This window comes from Euwallacea fornicatus, chromosome 8 (genome assembly GCF_040115645.1).
Source record: "Euwallacea fornicatus isolate EFF26 chromosome 8, ASM4011564v1, whole genome shotgun sequence".
Classification (NCBI taxonomy): domain Eukaryota; kingdom Metazoa; phylum Arthropoda; class Insecta; order Coleoptera; family Curculionidae; genus Euwallacea; species Euwallacea fornicatus.
The window spans coordinates 3,758,199-3,772,629 of NC_089548.1; the positions used below are offsets into that span (position 1 = coordinate 3,758,199).

The following is a 14,431-nucleotide window of genomic DNA, read 5'->3' on the forward strand; positions in this document are numbered from 1 at the left end:
GAGATAGTCATGAGATTCGTTTCAACAAAATGCACAACTTGCATTTCTCCCTAGAGAATTATTTCAAACTTACCAAGGGAGACTATAGAAATATTCAAACACGACATCAATTCAAAAGTGGAACAACTTATAAATACCGCGGACTATCCAGTTGCCGACAAAAACAATAGAGACAGAAAACTAAATCACCGAATAGGTTTGCTTCTGACAATTATTGTTGTCTTTGTTCAGCATATCGTTGTTTCCGTATATGCATCTGCGTTGAACAGTTGGGGCCTTTTGCCTAGATAGCACTGCGATCGTAACTCGGAAGTTTCATTTTAACATCATGCTATCTTTGTCTGACAATGACATTGATTGGTCGTTGGCTTTGGCTGCCGTAATAATTAACATTTGTCGCAATTTTGAATTTGAGTTCGTGAAGCGTCCTTTTAGTATTTTTTGTATATGATGCCGCGAACTTTGTGCCTTATGTGCGGACGTTTGATTAAAGATGTGGAAAGAGTTTGAGACACACTATATAGTATTTTTTCTCCAAGGAAAGCAAAACGTCAAGTTCTTTATTTAAATCTCGAGGAGGTGGATGAGATTTAGGCACATCTCTAATATGATCGAACTCTCTTAATTTAGTTTCAATTCTACTCATCTCCTTTGACGTGAGGAAGGACAATCGAGGTAGATTTCATTGAATAACTAAGCCGTTTCTGTTTGATAACGTGTTTTATCACCAAATCCAACTATGCAAAGAATTTGATTTTTTTGTCGTTTCGTTAAGTTTACTATTTCGAAAACCATAAATGTATAAATTCGATACGTTAAAAACAAACTGACACACACAAAGGAATGCAAGAATGCATCTACTGTTTATTTATTTATTTGTTTGAAACAATCCACTTTTTTTAGTTTAACATCTAACACGGTTTTACTTATGTATATGTCTAATCGTAAATTTCCCGGGACCTGTTGAATTTAGGTGTAGGACGTGATACTTGAAACGCACATAGATTATAGGAGGTACTGCTACGCGCGCATTTTTGAATGGCTGTCTCGCGAACAGCGCCCTCTTCGCCCAAGGTTCAACGGCAGTGGACCAGTGGAGTAGTGCGAACTCTATTTGGACGCTTAGTTCCCCGTCTCGTGTTGTCTCCGTTACCATTCCAGTTTACGTGAAGAAACACGGATGATCACTTCGTTTGTTACCCCATCGCCTTTGATAATATCTATAGCACTTCAGACTCAAAGGTTAGAAGGTAATTTCATCGGATCAACACCGTTTAGTGCACACGATGCAGTTAGGTTGAAACGTCTAATAAAAAAGAAATATGTTTCACTGAAGGTAAACCAAAAAACTGTATTTCGAATGAGCCTTTCTGTATAACGCATCTGTTCACCTTCACAGACCTTCACGAACAGAAGTTTTCTAAAAACAAAGAAGTTAATTTACTTCTTATCGGCATAATCCAGGCATACGTCGTTATATGTAAAACAAATAAATTTAGTTTAATATTGAAGCGCTTCAATAATTCCTTTTTGCGTTCAACCAAGGGTCAAGACCCATAGATGCTGTAGACTTCCCAAAATGAATATCTTCCTGGTCTCATTCGAATTTCATTGTTGCACTTTGGATGAAAACTATCGCTATTCACTACTTGAACTGACAACAAGTGCCTATCATACATCAACAAGTTATGAAAAAAATAAAAGTACCGAGCCATTCGCTCAAAGTCTACGTTATACGACTTTAGAAAATTAAACAAATAGGTTTCTCGGTGTTCAGCGTAACGGCCCGGCCATTAAAACTTTTCAAACGAGGACGTTTTATGGAACTTGGATTTATGGCAAGGTCTAGTCGGGATCCTAAATGTAAATTTTATTTCGGAGTGGACAGAAAGTTTTAATCCTTTGGGAGATTGTGTTTACGGGACTGTATCGCTTTTAGTCTCTAAGCTTACTGCTGGCGATAATTCTAAAGCTGGACGAGGTTTTGGATCTAATGCTGGAGACGGTAAATCACATTTTGAGGTGCGGTGTTTGCAAGGGGGGATTGAGTTGGGAACTCTGGCCCTGAATCGCTTCTATAATAAACGGTATATTACAATATGGACCTTAGTTCTATGTGAGGGAAAATTTTCCATCAGCTTTAACCACAGATCCTTGAAATGATTTATTGGCGGCTTCCTAAAGGTGAAGCTGGCACAATATTTGTCATCTTATTTTAGGATTTTATCCCTTGGCTGGGTTTGGAGACACATAAGCACACAAAGTAATATGATAAATGATACGAGAGAATGTTAGACGAACCAACATTGTCTTTCACTAAATTAGTCTTATCCAATTACACGCGCCGCGCACTGGATATATTGAGCACGAACTGAAATTATGCATGCCTCCCCTAGGAAACATGGATCCGAGGTAACGGCACTATCTGCTTAATTAACCCACGGTTAATCAGATTGTTAAGATGTATATTCTCTTGGGGTGTTGCCTCCCACACAATTGTTGAATGGTGTGGGTGTTCATTTGCCACTTACTTTGGGTCATAGGCTTAAGGGCGTGTCACAATGAAACCATTAATCAACTTAGAGTTTTAAAGCTCTCGTAGACAGTACGTAAATAAATTGCCTTTTATATTTACACATGAATGCTCCTTGTTTAAAGGGCCATAACCGAGGAAAAGGGAAACGTGTTAGTGCGAGAATGTTTTTAGCAATTTCTCGAAACAGTCTACAAAGAGGTTCATGGGGACATTACCTTAGTTGCTTAATATCGTCCTGGCAATGGCGAGGGAATATTAAAGGAAAAATATGGCACGACATTACGAGCCATTAAGTTTGAGTTTTGGCATAAATTAAAATGTACAATAAAGAAAGGCATTACAACGTCATCATTATCACGCCATTGTGCGCTGACTAATGCGATTTTAATTATAGTCTCTTTTTAAATTTAAATAGAGATTGACGTGATAGATGTCCTCATTATAATCTTTGATCATTTCCCTGCAAAATTCATAAAGGAAAAGTTTGTCGAACCACAATTTATATTTCTTGTTTAGCATCTGAGACAACCAATCTAAGACACAATTTGCTGGTAATATTTTCGGAATCCTCCGACTATGCCACAGCTATGAAGCCGCAACAGAACAGCATGGCTGACAGTTTAGATCCATTATAATAATTTCAAGTCCCAAAGGGAACGCTTTCCTCTAGAATTGTGCTGTTTTAACTTCCACTATCCATTATAAACGGAAAATGGAAGTAAAGCCCCGAACAGGGTTTCCCGTTCTTATACAGTATTCTGTGTTGAATTTAGGGCCGAAAAACCACGTGTTATGCAAGGCATGCAACCAGCCACTTAGACAATAATAATGTTAGAGATAAGTTCCATGAAGGCCTGCGGATTAGTCTCATGCAAATAATAGTTCAGAAACTAGAATTGCGAAGTTTCTATTTGGCAATAACTGCCTAGAATCTTGGAGTTATGAGGCGTCTTGAAGGGCATACGATAAGTTTCCGCTTTGAGTATGGGATTGTTTCTCGAGCTTTGAAGTGAGAATTTGTTAATTACATCCCTAATGAAAATAATACCAGCCAAAGACGTATTAGGGGAGGTGTATGGTGTTTAGTGTAACATGGGTTGCTCGGAAGAATGCCGCAATTAGAAAGTTTATTAGTTTGAAGTTCGTTTCATTCTTCTTTATAACACCACTTACCGAAACAAATCGTCTTACGAGCTGCAGGGTAAAATAATCGGAACTAATAAGTTTTTCACCGATAAAAAAAGAGTGAGCAAGAAATAAGTGTATTTTTAATTTCATCTTCGACGAGAAGCTTATGTAGGCAGTTTCAACAGTTATGATAGAAAGTTTCTGGAAATAGCGGTAGAAAGACTCTGCAATTGATTAATGAGGGCGATATTTGATCGTTTAACCCAAATCACCGGTTAGATTAAACCGTCATAATTTCTTTAAACATAACATATAACGTGAGTTAATTGATAATAGCAGGGCTCTGCCATTCGATATAATACCTTATTTTAAGTTCAATAAGCCATATAAACATGTCTCCGAATGTTTCGTTTCTGAGATATGGAATGTAGGCTTAAGACTTTTTTTGTATTTCCCATAAAGCTATATTTTTTGAAAAAATTTATTCAAATATTTAACAGTTGTTACCAATGATGGTCCACGAATTTCGACATGTCAAAACGATTTCAGAACCTACGGGGTGATATTTTTTGGCGGGCAGACGCCCTTTTACCATCCAGAATTCTTTTGTGAGGAGCCACTGACTGTTTAATCTAAAAAATTGGATTCCACGTTAATCTAGAAACTCTTTTGCTTTTGCAATTTTATCGCATTTGTAACCGTTTTCGTGCATTTTGAGAGCTTCTGAAAGGACGTATCATTAATAAACATCTTATTCATTCGCAAGTTGACAATCTAGAACGACTTGAGGTAGCCATTAAAGTCACGAGTGAAATATAAATAAATAAATAAAATAGTTTCGGGTTGTTTGTTAAGTAGTAATGCCCCGGCTTATCATTATTACCCACTTTCATGCAAGCATTTTCGGTAATTTTGATTCTCTTCCGTTATTATTATCCCCGAAAATGTTTTTTTTTTAAATAAAATATTCTTTTATGGATTTTTTCGAGTTACTCGAACACGATTACGGATACGATAAAACTGCAAGGCAAACAAATATCTAAATTGAATGTGAAGTCCAAATTCTTAAGATCAAGAAATCAGTGGCATACCAAAGTTCTGGACGGTTAAAGGCGGCCTGCGCGCCGACAAAATACCACCCTGTGGATTTTTAAATCGTCGCAAACATTTCAAAACTTGCGGACCATCATAAGTAAAAAACAGTAAAAATGTCAATCAATTATTTCATGAATTGCAAAATCTGTGCGGGAAATACGAAAAAAATCCAAAATCGATATATGTGTATATGAGTGAACTTAAAGTAAGTTCAATAAGTCTATCGAATGCCAGAGTTCCGCTGGAATAAACTGGCTCACCCTGAGCATTTTAAACGTCTTTCGAGAAATTTTCGAAGCCCATTTCATTGCGATTTTCGTCATGTATCACATTATGGATTAACACCATTTTACGTGCAATTTAAAAAATTCTAACTTACAAGTTCCGCAATTGCAGATACTGAAACGAATGTAGGTAAATTTAAATAAATGGCCATTATACGCCTTAGAGTTATGTGACACCCATAAAACTTTTAACCCAGAACCATTTACTTGGCCAGATGCTTTAGAGAGCTCCGTCATTAATCATTATAAAATTTTAATCAGAATCGTAAAAGTTTCTGGCGACGATGGCGTAAAAACCGTTCCGAAAGGCAGAAAATAAGTTTTTTAAAATTCAAAGTTAAATGACACGTCAAAACTTTGCGGGCGAAAGTAGAGCCGTACCGTGGAGAGATATATTCGAAAGATCGTCCCACCTGATAAAACTTGTAATAAATTACAATATGTATTCTAAAATATGACGGGAACTGCCAGGGATTTCTTATTCCCGGGTGAAGTATCGTCCAAAGTTCTCGATCAGGGACAAAATGAGCTTCGGAAGATCTATGTTTTCCGGTGTGTCGGGAATTATGCATAACACGATTGAGGAACGCTTTTCGAATTTTTGAGTTGGATATCCCGCCTGGTTTTCATTGCCGTATCACAAAGTTGATGGCAATAGTTTCTTTCCCGGCATTAAATGAGATCTTCCCCCTGTCAGCATCATTACCCAGTTTTCAATAAGGCCTCTTCCCATCATGAAAAATTCATCGTGACTTTGGTCTATCGGTTAGGCATTTATCCGTAAAAAGTTAATTAAAATCATAAAAAAATTTTGTAAATTTCAAAAAAGACCCTTGAAGGTTTTCTCTACGCCTATTGACAGTCGCGAAATGGTTCGCAAAGTAGTGGGAGACTGTCAGGGAAAATTGAATTTAAGTTTTTATGAGAATTCAAAAAAAAACTTTTTTTAGTCACTTTGCCCACCTTTTTTTTCTTTTTCTTTCTATTCTTCTCCATATTCTTTTATCTATTTCTCCTTTTTATATTTCCCCTGATTTGAGATCAGGAAGGTCATGGCGAACAATTTTTGGATGAAGTATGTGACCGGTCTCGTCTGTCTTAAAACTCCCACAAGAAAACTCGAGCCTGCAAAGGAGTTCGCGGCACGATTCCGGGGGAAAAAGTCTAGGAGAAGTAAAAACAATGTAATAATTACAGATGATTTAAATCTATAGTATAAAACATCTAGCTTAACGAACTGGGGTATTGAACACTTTATAACATTTTCATAGCTGAATGCGCAAAAACAAGCGATTTTGCACCTTCGAGGTCCCCTTTAAACGCTACACGCGCAATTAGCCACATGCGAATATCTTAAGCGAGAATTAATCCCATGCAGGCTGTGCTGTGCGTGAATCAATCCCCTGTGGTTATTATATTAGGAGATGGAAAGTTTTTTCGGCACCATTAAAATTAAACGATGATTAATAGGGCTTTTTCGCACTCCGGCCTTCCGAAAATTAAACAGACTCAAACTTCGGTCATGTTTGTTCACGGGAGCAAAAAGTCTAGCTCTTGTTTTCGCCCTCCGTACACTGCCGAAGACGAATTAATAATTGAACCTGTGGTGCTCGTCTTCATTTTTCACACATCTGCAAATGCCACCGGAATTGAATGAGATTGAAATATAGGGAATATATAAAAATTTGATTTTCCGGCTGTTATAGATACGACCCATTGCTTCCTACCTTTTCCTTTCACAACCAGTGACATCCTAAAAATAAAATTAATCGTTTCGTCCTTTTGAGTTCTTATACACAGAACCTTAAACGCCCTGTTCCCCGTTTGATTAATGTCTATTTTCATTTTTATCTTTATGAATCCTCGGTTTTGGCGTGGAAAAATGTCACTTATCTACTTTTATTTCATTTTATATATCAAGCTTTTAGCAACGAGATATCTTCATCACCTCGTTAAAAGGACGGAGTTGTAAGGTGTTATCCAAAAACTTAACGTTCACTAGGAACAATAACTCCATTTTTATCTCGAACATAATGTTAGTAATCTAAAACCTTTACGTTACTAAAGAAAATGGCTTAGTTCTGACCAAATCTCTGCAGAAATCAAAGGGCAAAATGCAATTTTTTTAATAGAAATGGAAGGACGTTGCGAATGTGATAGCGATTATATCCCGAAATGTAATTTCAGTCGCCATCAATTTGACTTCCGGTTAGCTTTCCAAAGATTAAACCAACAAATCGCCAACCTTTCGGACGGCGTCCAACGACATTTCAGATAAAGAATAAGTGTGTTGGAAGCAGGAAAGTTCAAATATCATATGACAAAAATTGTTTTACTCAACAGACCATAAAAACTCGGATTCATCAACTGTCCGGGACTAGATCCCTAAATCTGGAAAATAAAGTACTAAGTGACGTCAAAATGTTTCAGGTCATAAAATAATGAGAACTTTATATATTATGATATGTAGTATATAACAGGCACTATACAAATGGTAACACGTATCACCAAACACCCGTCTTTCTATCTCACGTTATGAGGCGCATAAGCTCAGTATTACCGACACTATCTAGAGATCATTCCGCTGGAATTTTCTACTCGTCAAGTTTACGCGTTCGAATTTGGTAGTTTTAGATTTGATTATCTCCAAGTACAGGGTGTCTCATATTCAATATGAGGATATCGGAAACCGTTCATAGGAGACGGAGATAGAACCGGTCAAATGATGACAAGGTTATGTCTTTATGAGAGGAGTACTTTATCTTTTCAATTTTTCTGCCTGATTTCTTGGTTTGTTAAAAGTACGATAAGTTAGTAGGTTTTGGTCAAGTAATCTGAAATAGCTTCTGTGCGGTTGCAACCGTTCTGAGTAGTTTCTAAAATACTGCTGAGCGGCAACATTTCTATTATTTCGATTTGTACCATGAAAGTGGAGTGAGTAGGGTCCACTAATGCAGAATGTGAAAATGTGTGGTATTTTTTCTCCTGATAATGATTCTTTTCGATCCAGACAGCTAATCCGCCTATATGACACATGGTGATTTTTCACCTATGAATGACTAGCCGAATTCGTAAAAAAACTAGATCCCCATTTTGGGAAAAAGTTGATGATGGCATTAAAAAACCGAAACGTCGTATTTTCGAAAAACTATTCTCATGCTGTAGCACGGGAAGAAGTGCGTCAAGAAAGTGTTCTCTATTTTCATGTTTCTCTATAACTTAAGACAAAGCAAAATAGCTGCTTTCGACTTTTTCCGGAAGTAATCGGAATTTTTTCTAACTTAAAAAGGCACACTACTCCTCTCATATACAACTTTGTCTCCATTTAACCGACCATATATCTCCTGCGGTGTCCAAGATCCCCACATTAAGAGTCTAATATGGGACACTCTCTACAGCGCCAGCTGATGATATATAGGTAAATCCACATACCGCAAAGAAAGTTTGGTTGGGAAAAAAGCGACCCAGAAATAATATCGCCATGTAGATTTAAGCAAATAATTGAGAAAGTTATCTGTATAAAGTCCAAGGAGCTGAATGATCTCGAAACATTAACTCAATATTTCAAAATCTTAAGAAACTATGAGAAAAAAAATGAAAATTAAACTTTAACATCCTGTATATATTTAGCTCCGTTGAGAAATGCGAGTCCAATTTGCTACCCCTAGAATTTATTATGCTTATATGTCGTTAGTGGATTGACCTCCTTTTTCGGGGCATCATGGGCTGAAATAAAAAAAAAGGAAACCCATTGAAGATTCTAATACAACCTCATATTTCTTCAGGAAAGCTACCTTCATTGACTTGCTGTGAAGGGCAACTTGCTCTTGGGTACCTTAGATTCTGTGAAATTCCGTGAATTCTGTGGACTTTGAAATCGCGACAAGGAGAAGGCATCGTAAAACGGATAAAAGGAATTTCTTCAACACCTTTCCGAAGAAAGACTAAAGTGGCAGATGAGCCATTTTCAGTTTTGCACCAACATAAATCACCTTCTCTTACTTATCTGTTTTCTTTTAATTAGTAACAAGTAAAAATAGGAAAAATCTTTATTTTTCTATGTTATACGACATTTAATGCAGATAGACCATTCTTAAAACATATTGAAACGCTGACGCAAATGCTTCTACTCTCAACTTAAAGATAGCTAGATAAGAAAGTTGAAATAGGATTGTTCAAAGACACCTACAGGTATCACCAGTTCGAGTTGGGACATAGAAATTGTGTAAGTGGGAGGAGGACCACATAAGTTTTAATATGCCTCCGACAAAAACAAACGAAATGGGCGGATTTACTCTGGTCGGCCTTTCCTCTTCGATGTGTAGATTAGTATCAATTTCGTTGCCTTCGCAGCGATGGATTTTTTTTATATCAGAGCAAAAAGCAGGAACATAAATAAATGAAAAAAAAAACGACAACACAATAGCTCTGCGAGTTACAATAGAAATTCCTTACGTGCTTCACCTGCAGTAGCCAAATTATTTCTATTCTGATATCATTTTAAATGATTTGTTGGTAGTCCTCAACGTACTTCGTTGGCCTCTATCGGAGCCATATTAAAAGTTATATGAGACTCTCCCACTTGCAGAATCCCTATGTTCCGATTTGAACTGGTGATACGCCATGGCCTCTTAACGTAATATGGAAAATGAATTTGTATGTTGAATGAATGAAAAAATACCGCCGATTATTGTGTATCACTTGCAAATTGATTTGCCTTATCATGTCCATCAATGATGCCTACAAGATACTACTTTCGTTTACAAAACATTGTAACAAACTACAGCTATACGGCATCAGATTTACGTTTTCAGAAAAAATACTTTTTATATAATATATTTAAGAGATGAAAGGCCCCAACCAAAAAAAAAAGCCTTGAGTGAACTCTATCCCTTGAACTTCACTGCTTAGTGACCCATTGTGAAAAATTACATTTTATCGGTCACATTTGAGCGAAATTCCTAGCCGGGTCGGATTTTGTCCGCAAAACTTTATGATATTGAGACCTATATATTTTATTTCCTATATTTTATTGGGCTTAATATTATCTAGACGTACACACGCGGCAATTTTAGGCAATTTGGCCATTGTTCGACCGCCCATTCTGTCAGCACGCCAAATTTATTGCAGAAATCTGAAGTTGTGCCAGGATTTCTTCATTATACGCCCTTCACGGGTAGTTTAATCTTTATCGAATCTTTTATTACTTTTTTTCTGAATAATACTCGCAATTGGCTATGACTAGTGTTATTAATGTCTGCACTTTATAGATTTAAAAATATATATATATATATATGGATTTAACTATCAGCAAGAAATTAGAGAAGGGTACTTTGAGGCATTTTCTGTAATTTCTCTTCCCGGAAATGGTGGTTAAAAAAGCACTCGCCTCTAAATTACGGGTCATCTAAATGACTTCTCCCGGCGAGCTCATTTTCGAGGGAGATTAAAAACATCGTCTCATTTAGCTTAGAGATCGGCTCACAAAAGCCGCAGCGGAAAAAGTGACCTCAATTTTTTACTTAACCAAGATGCGGGTTTCCTTTAGAAAAGAGAAGCAATCCGAAATGGATTGTTACAGATACGCAGTGTCGACGATAAAAAAAAATGGTAATGACGATATTGTTAGATTATAACACCGAAGCTCCCTAGCATAAATCAATACACCAAAGCAAATTTCAGTCGAACTTTCAGGTATTAATTGGAATTAACTCCACCGTGTACACGAAATAATTTCCGCAGACTGTCCATACAAAATTGATCGACTCAGACAAAAGCTGAATTCGGTGCTGCACTAAAACGGCATTATTAGCTTTAAAATCCGTTGTCGAAATTTCGTTTCGAATCAAAACGGAATAACATTTTAAGGAAATTAATGGGGTTTGTCTGAATCAGTGTTTCTGCTGATCCCACTAAGTCAACAAATCGATCTACATTTTTCCTTCCTTTTATTCCCTGACGTCGGGATTTATCTGACCGTTGGACTGGCTTTAACTTAATTTAACTCACGGTTAAATCCAATAGCTTTCAATGAGCAACCTCTCAGAATAGCAATTATAGGTTCAGTTAAGGAAATCTTATTGGATCTGAGAGACAACGCAACGAGGGATTTAATTAAAAGTTGAATATATACAGGGCGAACAAATTACCAGGGTTTGCCACTGCTAATTCCTAAGCTGTGAGCCCTCGTTCATATACTAACCCTATTGAAGCGCCCCTTTATCGAACGATTTCTCTGAAAAAGTCACAATAAATTTTTCATGGAGCGATGCACCGCTGAGATATGAACCCCAACATTTAACATTTATTGCTTGAGTTGTTTTCGAGACATTCTAGGTCTTGCCATTCTCCCGAATTGTGCAAGCTAACTTACCTTTAAAGGGTGGCTTAAATTGGCAAGTTTGTGTGTGGAAGTCTTAAGGTGGAAGTGTCTGCAGGTCCACAAGCTCACGAAGAAAGAAGTTTTTGCTGGGTTTATTTTTGATCACACATTCCAAATTGATGTTCATAGTAATTTTTATTGAATCATATGATTTAGTGGTATACCGTCACATGAACTTTTAAAGTCAAGTCCCCAGTCGCACTGAACGTTTCATTAAACTTGTTAATGACAGTTAAAAAAAAAGAAAAAACATGTAGATTTACAATCGTTGGAACAAAATTTCATCTTAAATATTTTTTGCACAACCGATCCATTAACTCTTAAGGCTTAGTAGTAGATCGAAATAATAAACTATGATAACAGGACCGCCTTATACAGGCACCAACAGATCCCTACATTGAGGAAGAAACGCGACTTTTCGCATTTGGACGCGTTATTACGCATTTCGAAAACCCTATTAGATTTGTCATAAATATCGCTGTAAACATTGAGGCTGAAAAAAATATCCTTTGTTTACTTTCTTAAGTATTTTCCTTAGCTTAAATGATGCTTTGAATGACCAAACTGAGATTTTGTTCTCTCGTAGATATTTTTTATCCCAAAATCAATGATCCATCATCCCATTGTAGATTTAAATGGGATTTTTCTATTAAAGTAATTCAAATTTGACCCCCATATATATTCATTGAACGCATTAGCAAAGTATCAAACAACGCTCATTATTATTATTATTTACACGAGTTAGCCAAAAAAATTCGCCACCTTTCCTACGTTAAAACACCAGGAAAGGTGACTATACAACCCTAGTCAATCTGTTTGAGTAGCTCTTGCAACTGATAAACATCATGTTCTTTTTCAATCTGCTCTTGCAACAAACGTTCCACATTGGCCTGAAATCGTTGTCTCAATGCCAGGTTTTCGATGCTCCCAATTTTGATTTCCTGTTCAACTCTCCTTACTTTAATATCATTTAGCTCAGAGTTTAATTCATCCAATTTCGCCTCGACGGATTCTAACAAAAAAATGAAAGTACTTGTTAACTAAAAAGATATTGCATATAGAACTGTATTCACCTCGACTTAAATTCGGTTCCGCAAATGACAAGTTCTGCTCTGAGAAGCTCATACTACTTCCTGAAGGAGCATAATAATCCACCTCTTGTAGCATAGAAGCAGAAGGGTCAAATTTGGATTCAAACATTTCACTTGTAAATTCGGTAATCAGTTTTTGATCAGCTGAGTTATTTAGCACTGAATTGGAGTCAGTTAAATGGCTGTCATCAGCTGAATTCTGACTATTTTCATCAATAACATCCAAGACATTCAAGTGGGCGTCTTCATCCTCGGAATCACTAACAGCACCGCCGAAAATATCGTCCTCCGCCACTTTGGGCTGAAGCTCTGGATCCACAATCTCCTTTTTAATTACAACAGATCCCTTGTTTACTTTGTTTTCGTCGTCTTCATTAATTACTTCCCATTTAACGCTTACCTATAGAAAATAAAGAGGTTGATAGTTTTATGGGGAATATCAGTTATTATTCAAATTAGGGCCATGCAATTTTTGAATACTGTGCTTACTTTTTACAAAACAAAGGTTAACAGTAACAAGGAGCTCATTTACAAATTGGAATTTTAGATTGTTTTAAAAAATTTAAATATCTCTCAAAGCAGACAAGTTTAGAAATCATTTAGTATCAATGTCGCATAATTTTAATGCTATGTAATTTTGTCTAAAAAGATACCTACTGCATCATTGTCAATCCTCAATAGCCTCTTCAGTTCCTTTTCAATCTCAGGTGCTTCCACATACTTTTTCTTCAAAGTTTTTCTAAATCTACGTTTTCTTACATTTTTTGTTGGTGGAGTGATACCATGAGGCCAGAGGTACTTTTTGTCAACCTTGTTTGGATCTGCATTGAAAGAGTTAATTAATAAGTATTTATTGCCAACAATCTAGGGCATATTCATTTCCAATATTAATGATAATACAAAAAATAAGTCCATAAGTAAGCAGGCAAGTAGAATCAGATGAATTCATGGAATTCTCTGATTGGGACAAGATTTTAAATTACAAATTTATTCCTAATATATTTGAACTTAAAAAAAATATTGGCATGAAATTGTAGTTTAAAATCCATTGCTATGTGCAATTGACCACCTACTAAATATTGTTATTGTATTGTTGTAGTATTAAAATGATTACAATAAGCATCACCTCATCTCTACGGGATTCAAATAAATTCTCAATGCAGTTTCTGATTCAAAATTTGTAGTCACTTTCCTTCTAAAAGGGAAGGTTCTCAACAATCCACGGAAAACCCCCATTATATACATCTTCTCCCAATCTGATAATTAAAACTATGATTAACATAATAATAATCCACACACTCTCACAAGAAGTGTCTTACCCTTCTTCTTTTTCTGAGGATTCTCATCTTCAGTAAACTGATCTTCTTCTTCTTTGCAGAGTAACATTTGACAAATATCTGCAGTTTTATAAAAATTCTTACTGTCTATAGTTTTCAAAGACTCTATTATAGAAGGCATATCAACCACTTTGCCTGGAAGCAGCCAGTGGTCTAGTCTTACTTCAGCATGCCTCATATCATCTTCAATTTTGATATTAAAACGGTCTTTCAGGTTCTCACTGTTTTTGATAGCTTCTTTTAGTACTTTCGCAGGCTCCTAAAAATAAAAAAAAATACTTTTGAGTATATGCTGTTATTTATTAGAAATTATTCAAATTGAAGAAACAGAAGCTGGTTTTTACATTTTATATGCATACTTACAAGTGGCAAACGCAAAATAAACTGTGACTCCAGTTCAGCTGGTCCATCATCGGATTCTTTATTTTTTGAGTACATTTTTACGTTTAATTTTTTTTAAACGCTATTATTTCAGTTAAAAAACTAAATTAGCCTGTAGAGAATTCATCATATTAATTAAGGAATACAAAATGTAATATGTGAACAAAACAAAAGCCAATGTCAAACGTCAATTCGAT

General features: G+C 36.1%; 1 protein-coding gene across 1 annotated transcript; it reads right to left on the reverse strand.

Moving 5' to 3' along the window:
* Nucleotides 1–11,541: 11,541 nt before the first annotated feature.
* On the reverse strand, nucleotides 11,542–14,390 carry Taf7 (TATA-box binding protein associated factor 7). Its single transcript, XM_066284845.1, has 5 exons — nucleotides 14,217–14,390; nucleotides 13,836–14,112; nucleotides 13,174–13,337; nucleotides 12,499–12,916; nucleotides 11,542–12,437 (listed from the first exon to the last, which is right to left on the reverse strand). Exons 1-5 carry the CDS (start codon nucleotides 14,289–14,291, stop codon nucleotides 12,229–12,231), a joined length of 1,143 nt encoding a protein of 380 aa, XP_066140942.1. The 5' UTR covers nucleotides 14,292–14,390; the 3' UTR covers nucleotides 11,542–12,228.
* Nucleotides 14,391–14,431: the final 41 nt, after the last annotated feature.

Excerpts from the sequence above, each read along its gene's own strand:
- Taf7 (XM_066284845.1), bottom strand. The coding sequence starts at position 14,291 with ATGTACTCAAAAAATAAAGAATCCGATGATGGACCAGCTGAACTGGAG. Across the intron at positions 14,113-14,216 it reads TTATTTTGCGTTTGCCACTT|GAGCCTGCGAAAGTACTAAA; the intron begins GTAAGTATGCAT and ends TTTTATTTTTAG. Across the intron at positions 13,338-13,835 it reads TCCTCAGAAAAAGAAGAAGG|ATCCAAACAAGGTTGACAAA; the intron begins GTAAGACACTTC and ends CTTTCAATGCAG.